This window comes from Neltuma alba, unplaced genomic scaffold, assembly GCF_004799145.2.
Source record: "Neltuma alba isolate B1F8T4 unplaced genomic scaffold, ASM479914v2 tig00010783_pilon, whole genome shotgun sequence".
Lineage (NCBI taxonomy): Eukaryota > Viridiplantae > Streptophyta > Magnoliopsida > Fabales > Fabaceae > Neltuma > Neltuma alba.
In genome coordinates, this window is record NW_021635601.1 from 298,187 (window position 1) to 309,151 (window position 10,965).

Below are 10,965 nucleotides of genomic sequence, written 5' to 3' on the forward strand. Positions count from 1 at the left end.
TTCTATGTGAATGAATTGGGCCGAATTGTTATGGGCCCCAGGATATTTGACCGTATTAAATTTGGTTAAATAGATAAGAGTGGATAGGAATTTCATTTCATTTGTTTGTTTTTTTCCCCTTTAAAAAGATGAATTAGGTAAATGACTGACATTTTGAAACATTGTGAACGTTTTAATTTGTCGTAAATTTAATGTTAATTAAAATGAAATTAATGACATTCATATTAATATTAATGTTTTTAACGATTAACTTATTGAAGGTTATAATGTTAAAAGGAAAAAAAGGAATTAAACGCTGCTGGAAAAAAAGGGAATTAAATGCAACTGTATTAAATAGGTACATGCATGGACGCGTCATGCTTAATTTCCAAACAAATGGAAAACTTTCATGCTCAGTAATTTTTTTGATTGATTGTTATGAACATCCTTTTACATTACTTATGAAATACAATTTTGAAATTCAAAATTTCCTTGACACTCCAATTACTCTCTCCATTCTTAATTAATTAATTTGACTAGATTAAAGATGTTAGTTAAATTAGTTAACATGATACGTTCTTTTTAAAACACCCTAAGTATGTTTCTTAATTCCTTCCCTTTCTCTCCTATCAATATGGTTAATTTGGAAAAAAATTGATAAATATGTAAAATAGGTATTATATATAAAACTAATATTAACTCCCTAATTAGTTCTTACATTAAGGATATAAGGAATATTTATTTTTGTATGTGTTAATTTAGTGATATCCACAAATTGTAAAATTTGTAAAATATTGTATTTTGTAATAGCTAATATCGCCTATTGATATATTATTTTCGATTTTTAATATAACAGCTAGTCAACCAATTTGAGTAAATTAAGAAAACTAGTTAAGTTAGTTATTTATAATAAATAGATATTGTTATACCTAAAATATTCTTACTAATCAATTGTATTGGTTAGAATTACTATTATTAAAATGATTACCTTAAAAAAATAGATAAATATGAGAAATAAAGTGAATTAGAGTTGATGAAAATAAAAGAGAAATAGCTTTTGAAAAAATAAAAAAAATCAGTTAAACACAAACAAATTATTTGCATGTTTTTCATGGTACATAGGACACAGGAGTATTAATACAGGAATTAGTTGGGATTGAGTTTAGTTCTAACTATAAAATTTTAATTTAATTTATTCGGTTTATTAAATTTTTTTCAAATTATATTAACTAATTAATATAATCTACTATTGTAGATGGATATATTGGTATATAATAATGATAATTTATATATTGATTATAAAATTATTAAACTTAGATCAAATCAAACCATAGCTGTCTTTTGGCAAAAAAAAAAAAAATCGTTCCTATCTAAAGTTATATTTTTCCTTTTTAAATCTCTTGAAATTGATGGCTTATTTAATTTTATTCTTTATTTTTATGTTCTTAGAATAATTTTATAAAATAAAATTTAGAAAAAAAAATTAAAAACTGTTTTTGAACCATTATTTTGAGAAACATAGTATCTAAAATTATAAAGTGAAAGAAGAAAGAATAGTTCATTTTATTTGCATGAGTGACACTAAAGAAAATGCAATATTCTTTGTCAAAAAATTATTTTAAATTTTTTCTTTTTTTATTTTTCAGAATAGGTCATTGAAATTGAAAATATATTTTGAACATGTCATTTTAAGAATAGAAATCAAAATAGGAAAAGTCGTAAATCTCAATAAAATAGAGTCAAAATCTGATTCGCTTTTCTTTTATCATTCAATCCAATAAAAGTACAAACTGTAAAAGTTGACTGCTGCAAGCAAAGAAAACACGAGCGAATTCCTTCGCCTATGCCTTTCCAGCTTCATCAGAAGTTCCTTCCTCAATCTTTCTGAGGATTTTGGGGCTGAATTGAAGCGCCTGGATCAATATATCGTTGTTTGATATCGCATTTTATTTCGCTTTTTGCGTAATGAGTTTCGCTTTTCTGAGAAGCAACTGACAAGTTTTTCGCACCTTTGGCTCAAAATCTTGCGCAAAGGAGGGAGATTTACCAGAATTCCTCTCGCCCATGGAAGGTATAGACGCACGGTGTTCTCTCCTTAAAAGTTGTTCGTATTAGAGATTTGGGTTTTCTATATGTTTGTTGATTTTTGTCAAATTGCTTCAAATTATGAATACTGAATGGCTTTAGTGGGTTTGACGTAGTGAATTGTTTGCATTCCTGAAGAGCTCGTTGGAATGGTGAATTTGGCATTTGGCTTTGAATTTTGGGTATTAGGTTTCTGAGATAGTGCGTCACACTGAAGGGAAATCGGGGTTTATGTTTTACTCATAATTTTATTTTGTTTTAGTGACGTCTAATTGCACCGTTTGGATGGCGAAAATGTAATACTGAAGATCTTCGATTCTTTTTCTCTCCTACATTTAGCAAATAACTCAATGGGGGACAAGTTCTGTTGTCAATGACCATAACCTGTTGTCCACGCTTGGATCTCCTCACTGCGTTACATCAGCTGTGTTTCTGCAAAAGGCAAAGAGGATCACTTGCAATTTTTTCTTTCCAGGGGAAAATTACCGTTTTGACAATTTTCTTGAAATTTAAAGTTTCATTATTTATGAATAATGAAGCGTGTTTTCTGAATTTACTTAGGTATGATTTCCTGTGTTTATCCTTGCAGAAAAGAATTCCCCCCCCCCTCTGATATGAAAAACTGTATGGGATTGAGTGGATTATTCTCGGTTTTAGATATATGAAAAATTGTTATTCAAGCGCTTATGTTCTTGAAGAGCGAATAATAATACCAACGATAGTGTTTAGTGAATTAGAATATCTTCGTTGCTGTTATACATGTTAAATTATGAGGTCATATATGTGATTCAATAACATTTGTCGATCAATTCTGGTGGTTGACAATATGAGAAATTATTCTTCTTGTATGATGTGATTATTATATCTTTTCTGAGACATGCACTTACCTTTGCTTTCCTATTGCTGTTTAGAATCAGGCAAATTACCATCAGAAGAGAACAAAGGCTCTATGGAGAAAAATAAGAAGAGAAAACTCAAAACGCCTGCTCAGGTTTATGCTTTGGAGAAATTTTATAACGGTAGGACTTCTATGTAGGATTACTTCTATTATCATATGATATGTCATGCATAACTCCTGAACAGTTCTTTGTTATTTGTTTTTTAGAGCACAAATATCCCACTGAGGAAATGAAATTAGAACTTGCTGAGGAAGTGGGGTTGACAGAAAAACAAGTATCTGGATGGTTTTGCCACCGAAGGCTAAAAGATAAAAGACTGTTGAAAGATGAAGCTTTTGCTAATGGGCGACCAGATATTTCAAGCGGTGTCATCCAAGATCATGGAAGTGGACTAGGGCAAGATTCATGTGGAAGCACCAAACATTGTGATTATAGGCATCTTGATCCCAAAGAGGTTGAGAGTCGTGGCCTTTATGGTGGTCATGATATTTTAGTTTCAGATATGGCCTATGAACGTAGGAATCATTATTCCGAAAATGTTGGTGCAATGGATGAAACATCATCTGAGAGCAGCTCATCTTTGCAAGAAAAGGATTCATATGATGCTGAGCCTTCCGGATATCTAACACCTGACGGAGCTCTACCAACTAAAATTCCCAAGGCTGCCACAAACATGAGATATAAACCATCAGGCTATCTTAAAGTAAAAGGAGAGATAGAAAACCCTGTTATAACTTCTGTTAAGAAGCAATTAGGAAGAAATTATCGGGAAGATGGTCCACTACTTGGTATTGAATTTGATCCACTTCCTCCAGGGGCATTTGAGTGTAAAATTGCAGATCCATTTCATGGTAGGTTGTGCCATACACATTCTGTCCTCACAGTTACCAGGCCCTTAATTTTATTGGCTTTGCAAGATTAAATATGGTGCTTATCTCTGGACCATTTGAGCTTCTTCTTCTAAAACTAAACCATGGCTTTGGTGGAAACATACAACTACCTAATTCCACCAAAATCATGGTTTTGACGATTTCTTATGTGAAACCAAACATGCTGAATATGATGGAATTGTTTTACTTATCTGTAATCTTGGGGAACTTATTCCTGGATCTGGATGTGGTGCTTGAATGTTTATAACGCATGGCATTGGCAATCTCATGACTATGCAATATGTTTTTTTGTTTGTTGCTTGTTCTGGTCAAGAAATTTGCTGTTTCTCTCTGGTTTTTATAAATCTAAATCTTATTTTTAACTACTTCAAATCATTGTAAGAATAGATTGTGGGTCTTATTTCTAATCTTGTGTTTTCTATGGCAGAAACATACTATATGGCGAATCGTGCTCTTAACTACTCTCCTGAAATTTCTGCTGTGAAAAGGCAACCCGGTCTTTGTGCTGTAAGTAGAACTTTCCTGAAACTTGTATTGTTCTTGAGGCTATTTCGGTTAAAATTTAGCTTCAGGGGATTTTGTGTGCGTATATGTGTTTTGAATGTCTTAGAAGCATCAGTTCTCTTCACAAGTACTTGGAGTAATTTCATACTTGAGCCTTCTCAATTCTGCTGCTGTTTTGTTATTTGATTGACGTTGGTATCTATACAGCTAATCTTTTGTTCATTGTCGTGATTACAGTGATTGGGCAATAATGATATCTTTTGCCTCTTACTTACTGTTCCTTCTGTATTTGCAGAGATATGATTCGTATAATACCGAATTGTATCCGGAAGATTCTCATATGGAAGGAGAAAACCTCTCTGATTTCCAGGATAAGAAGTCTCATCAGCATTCAAAGCAAAGACCACCTTTGTACAGTCATACCTTTCGATTTCCTAGCACAAACTCTTCTCTGGATATGTATGAACATTCTGTCGGAGAAGCACCTGCATATAATAGAAAAGACAATCGTAGAGTTGGCATCAGGCATGGCTTTGAAGGGTTGAAATCTGATTATGCTTCTAATCATAGTGATCACTATGATGGTAACCTTGCAGCAAACTTAAAAGACTCACTGTTGCATGGATATGATAATGTCGATTTGAAGAATGCTCAGAGTGAATATGTAAAACCTAAGCCTTCAAACCTGATCAGGAATCCTTTTGTTTCTATGGACACTAAGGATAGAGGAGGGCTACCCAGTAAGATGATAAAGGTATGCTCTAGGTTTTTCATCTCGTATACTTCTCGAATGTCATACAGATCGGTTATGATTTTTTTTTTTTTAAAAAATTACACATGTGCAGGAAAAGAAATCTAGTGAAAAAAGAAAGGCAAGAAAACAAAGTGATGATCCAAATGGACTAAGGATGCTTTCGCATGAGGTTTGTGTATGTTCAAGCCATCCTCTTGTCATGTTTCAATTTTTACATTGACATCATAGACTTATTACAAAGTATTGAAAATGAGGGGTAGAGATTGTGATTGCAATTGAGAAAATCTATTAAAAGAGTGTTTAGCATGAGAGATTGTTTATTATATGGGATTAGACAAACCTGCTTATGTGAGATTGAGGAATACCATGGGGGGGTGTATTTTCCAATTCCACCTCCATGGGATTTGCTTAATCTCATGTAACAAGCAATTATTCAAACTAAATATTTTTTTAATGATTTTTCTCAATTGCAATCCTAGTTTTTATCTCTCATTTTTAATGTTTCGTACCAAACGGGACTGTAGGTTACAATGTTGTTTTGCCTTACTAACCATAGTAATTACTTTTTCTTGCATGGACATCATAGGCTGCCAAACGTCTTGTTGGTCCACCTCTACAATACAATGTTCAAGAACATGTTGCTGAGATGCAACCACACAAAAGCCAGAGGTTAGCATTTATTTCATTGTACTCTCTTACCCTGGTCATCTCAGATTGCTGTATGCTTTTGTGTATGTCTGTGTTTGCTCTTTCTTGTTTGCCTTCTTGATTGATAATCTTCTTTGGATATTAGCCAGGAGCATTTGTTTTCTTGACTGAGCTTGAGCTTTTAATGTTCATAGGGAAAATAATGATCAGTGTTCATTTGATTTAACTATTTCCTTGATTTCAATCTACACTCTCTTTGCTGTAGAATCCAGGATTTTTTGTTTGGGGACAGAGCTTGGCGGAATTCTTTAAATGTTTATGGCCCAGTTTCATCAATAGAATTATTATCTGCAGACGAGGTGTCTTGTTTTTGTCTTTTTTTGGAAGGAGTCGGTGATGTGATGCTGAGCTATTCACGTCCACCACGTGTTTTGTTTTAAAGGGTATCAGTATTAGTCAATCAATATCATCAAAGTATGAATATATTAGTTCGTATAGTTTAAAATATTGAGCAAATAATTCTTCTTAAATTGTAAATATTGTCACTCATCCTTCAACTTGAGTGCATTACATAGGAGGCCTATCGAGTGATGTCAAAGAAATACCTGAAAGAATTTCGCCCGAGTTCTATTCTTCTTCATTTTCCCTAGAAAAGTTTCAGCCATAATGGTATTATATGCAACTCCTTTCTAACAGTAACAGCTTCACCGTGCAGATCTTCCATGGAAGTGTCATCTAGCTTTAGTGAAGATGAAACTGCCAATCCCAGCTCGTCTCTTGATGAAGCAATCGGTTGCCGTTAAACAGTAGATAGAGTTTTAGAGAGGTTTCTGTATGCCATGCCATGGATATGTACAGTGAGTGAGCTAAGGAGCACTCTTTGTAGCCAGCAAGAGTAGTCGCATTGAAGTGTTGAATCTGTTTGATGCTTTTGGTACCTGTTTGCCATTGTACGAAAAGAAGAAAGCCCTTCCTTATTTATGTGATTATGTAAATCTCACTAATCTGGAGTTGATTGTGGTAGGAGGTTTTGAAATGCATCCTAGTTTGGTTCTATTTTGATCAATGTTGAAGCACCGAGCTATTTACTGATTTCTGATTTAAATTCATTATGGGGAAAAATCATATTTTTATGGGAGTTAAAAATAATCATGTTTTGGTCCTTGATAAATAGTTCTCAAGTGACTATTTTACAAGCACACATGAAATAAACTCATTGAATATGCTGTCTTAATTAACATACCGTCAAATTTAGCCTTCTTTTTTGCAGGGAAATACAATGAAAGGACAACATGCATTTCCGTAATTGAGATTGAATGGAAAGAAATAATTGTTGCTTAGTTATGTTTTAGGATTTTTTGTGAAATGATAAGTTTTATTATTGATAATAATAATGTGATATTATTGGGTTAAATTCAAATACTGTAAAATCCAAATGAAAATAACTCATTATTTGACCTAATCCAAACATTAGCTGCAGATTTTGGTTTTTACATTGATGATTAGGGTCTTTTGGGCCAGAAAGGTTGATATCACAATCTAAATCTGTAAAGTTTGAGTGGGACTATAGAAGGAGTACCACTTGTTTCCTTTTTTTCTTTTTCTTTTTTGGTGGGAGAAATTTGGGGGGACCATTGAGAACTGTAGGATTTGAGGGCAACCCTAACTTTAAGATAAAGTGTCATACCCTTTGGACATTGATGTTGGTCTCTATCACTCACCATCGTCGGAAAGACAGAGTGCCCTTGTTCAAGGCATCATGCACTTGCCTCTCGCCTCTCACCCCTCATCATCATCATCAATATTTCATGTTAATCTATATTCAATTAACAATACTATCTTCAGTTCTTAATATAAAACCTATATATATTTTTTCAAGATAGTCCTTCTAATATTGATAGTTCTAACTAATAAATTTGATTAGTAAGGATATTTTATGAAGTACAACACCTATTTATTACAAATAACTAATTTAACTTATTTTCTTAATCTCCTCAAAATAGTCAACTAACTCTTATAATTAGGATCAGAGGTAATATTTTACTATAACTATTTAATTAATTCGGATAGACTGAAAAATTAAATAAATTATTTAATTTTAAAATTTTTTGTAGTATGTTTATTTCATCTATTCATATAAATAAAATCTATGTTTTTTTTTTCAAAAAAAGAAATAAGAAAAAGAAAGTCTCCTTCACTTCACATGGGGAAATTTGGATGTGTTTGGAATCAAACAAGTGATAGGATGTTGAAGCATGTAGAGGGGTGGCCACCATGTTTGAAGTCAGGTTCACCTTATCAGATGACCTGTACTTTTCTAATGCCATATTTGATACCACTTTGTTCTCTCATACATCAGCCTCATGACATGAGGGTGAAAGCACCCCCTTTTCACTTGCTTCATTGAATAACAACCCATTTGCTTCCATGCCCTAAGAAAATTTTTTCTCAACATACTTGGAATTATATTCCCTGTTCAAAAAAAAAAAAACTTGGAATTATATACTGACTAGAGACAGTAACATAAATTGAGTTTGCAGACTAGCTCGCAAAAAAGAAGCAGCTTGAGTTTGTAAAATTGGAGTCTATTTTAAGACATGTCCCGTTTGAACTGCAACCCATTATGAGCTAACTAAATAATTCGCAGGTTGTCCTACCTTTTTTTTGTTTGTTATTATTTTGATTATAATAAAAACAAAGTTACCGTTTTGCACTTAATTTAAACATAATATTATTCAATTTTAGAAATGTGATTTCATGCTTGATTTTTTATTTTATTTATTTATAATTTTTATATTGATAGAATAATTATGCAAAATAAGATATATGTTTTATATGATTGTAGAAAAATATAAAAGCAACTTGAGTTTAGTCTATAAACATTTGCAATTTTATTTAAACATTAAAAGTATATTTACAAATGTTTTTTTAAAAATTTAACTAATGAGGGAATATTCATCCCGCTCAAATACAGTGCCATTAGAATGTACTTGTATTATTTTCAGTTTTAATTATAAGATCTTATTTATAAACTATAAACGATGTCTTATAATTAAGACCATAGCATTTTACGTTTTGAAATTTCATTAGTCAATTTGAGTCTTTTACCCTTCACAATTTGTTTTTTCCTCCTCGTCCACCACATGACAAGTTTCAGCTGACAAGCGATAATGTACATAATTTATCCAATATTTTTTAAAATTATGTTTTTTTCGAATAAATGACAATTTTATTCAAATTATATATAAAAGACTGGCTTCCCACATCTAATTAAATTAAGCAAAACCCAAATAAACTAGATGAGAAGGCGGACTCATCACTAAAGCAGGAAAACAACAAATTACAAAGGAAAATAATAATAATAATCAAACAACGTGATGAGCACTTCAAAGACCAGCGAAAAATTTCATATTATCATGACAATTTTTAATTAAAATATAATAAATATATATAAAATAATAATATCATAAATATGTATTTTTGTAAACAAGTACTTAGTTATTTATTTTTATTGCATATTTATTATATTTTAATTTTATATTTTTAATTAATATACTAACCTTTATTTATGGAAATATTGGATAAACAATAATATTTATAAATTATTAACACTGGTTTGAAATTAGTCAATAGTCATGTTGTCACTTCTATTATCACACGGGGTGTTGTTATAAGGCACATTTAAAAAGAAGCAGATGGTTCTAATTATAGGTCAAAATGAGATATTAATTATATTTTTTTTAACACTGTCCCTGTTTAAATTCTCATTAATTATAATTTTCATGGCTTTATGGATGTAATTTGTGGTACCAAAAAACATAGATGAATTTGAAAATTTTCTTTTTTATATTCAGACAATGTTAACTACTTATCTTTAGTTTAGATGATTTATTTAGATGCGGATTGGAATGTAATGGGGTGTACAGTGTTAGTGCTACATAAGCAAAGTTAATATTGTTTAGTTTTCTATAGTATTTATTTGGTATTCAGTGTTATTTTTGGATGGTATCAGAGCAATTAACTAATTTGGCTTATGTTTCATGATTGCTTCTTAGCACTTGAACTTAACATTCAAAGGGATCTATTGAGGTTTTAGCCAGCTAGACTAACTCTTTGTGCTCACTTTGAACTTAAATATTCTTGCAAATATAAGGACCAACATTTTAAACAAAAATAATTTGGAAGAATTCCACGAAAAGAAACTTAAAATTATCAAGTCCTAAATTAAATTACGTTTGATAACAACATTTTAATTGGGTTTGACAATCGGATTTGCAAATAAAAACACATTTTTATAGAAATTTTTTATTTAGAATTTAGTAATTTTAAAATTTTTTTCATGAGACTCTCTCAAATAAATTTATGGAACCAAAATCTCGAAGTTAAAATTACATGACTAAAATCAAAATTAAGCACCACAATAATATTAAGTTATTAACTTTTAACTCAACCAAGAGTGTTCAAAATTGACCTGTCTCAGCCGGTCCATACTGAAAGGATGGGCTTAGTAATATTGAGATGGGATGGGCTCGTCCTGAAATTTTTTGAGATGGAACAAAAAAATAAGACTAGGATGGTTCAGGAAATGGGACTGGGTCGTCCCGTCGTCCTGATAGTATTATGTATTTTTATTTGTTTTATCATATTTTAATTGTTAAAAACAAAAGCTTTAAAGACCATTCCACCCCCGAATAGCTAATTTTGATTTCCCAATTTCCCTTTCTTCCATTCTCCAACATCTAGGTATAATTCACACTGTCATTCCTTTCATAATCATAACTACCCCCAAGCTATTCAATTTTGTAATTTAAATTTCAAATTGGCTCTTCATTTAAACAAGTGAATATAATTAAGAGTTTGGGAATGTAGGGATAGGACAAGTGCTGCAATAAAACAGAAAGCATATAATTAAATCACTAAAAGGTGAAGAACAACAAGGGAGTAGGCATGGGAAAGTAAGGGATGAAAAGTAAATAGGTATGAATGCATAAGGGAAAATTTCACTGTAGGACCGCACAAGACAATTAATCTCAAAGAGCCCCCAAAACTTTCTGAAACCTCACTGCAGGACCAAGGGGCCAATCTGATATTAATTCCACAAATGAAATGACGCCACTATCCTTAGCATCAGGTGAACCAGTCCACATGTGAACGGACTGATTCCACGTGTGAATATATGTATTTATTCTGCAAATTGGCTAGTTCC

At 31.7% G+C, this 10,965-nt stretch overlaps 1 protein-coding gene across 2 annotated transcripts; it reads left to right on the forward strand.

The window, feature by feature from the left end:
- Window positions 1-1,782: 1,782 nt before the first annotated feature.
- Window positions 1,783-6,819, forward strand: LOC114759039 (uncharacterized). 2 transcript variants are annotated; one of them, XM_028948140.1, is made up of 8 exons: window positions 1,783-2,050; window positions 2,976-3,083; window positions 3,170-3,814; window positions 4,281-4,360; window positions 4,653-5,111; window positions 5,203-5,286; window positions 5,698-5,780; window positions 6,475-6,819. In XM_028948140.1, exons 1-8 carry the CDS (start codon window positions 2,044-2,046, stop codon window positions 6,560-6,562), a joined length of 1,554 nt encoding a protein of 517 aa, XP_028803973.1. In that variant the 5' UTR covers window positions 1,783-2,043; the 3' UTR covers window positions 6,563-6,819. The 2 variants fall into 2 exon arrangements, with proteins under 2 accessions (XP_028803973.1, XP_028803974.1); XM_028948141.1 differs by having other exon boundaries at window positions 1,784-2,050; window positions 5,203-5,280.
- The last annotated feature ends 4,146 nt before the right edge of the window (window positions 6,820-10,965 follow it).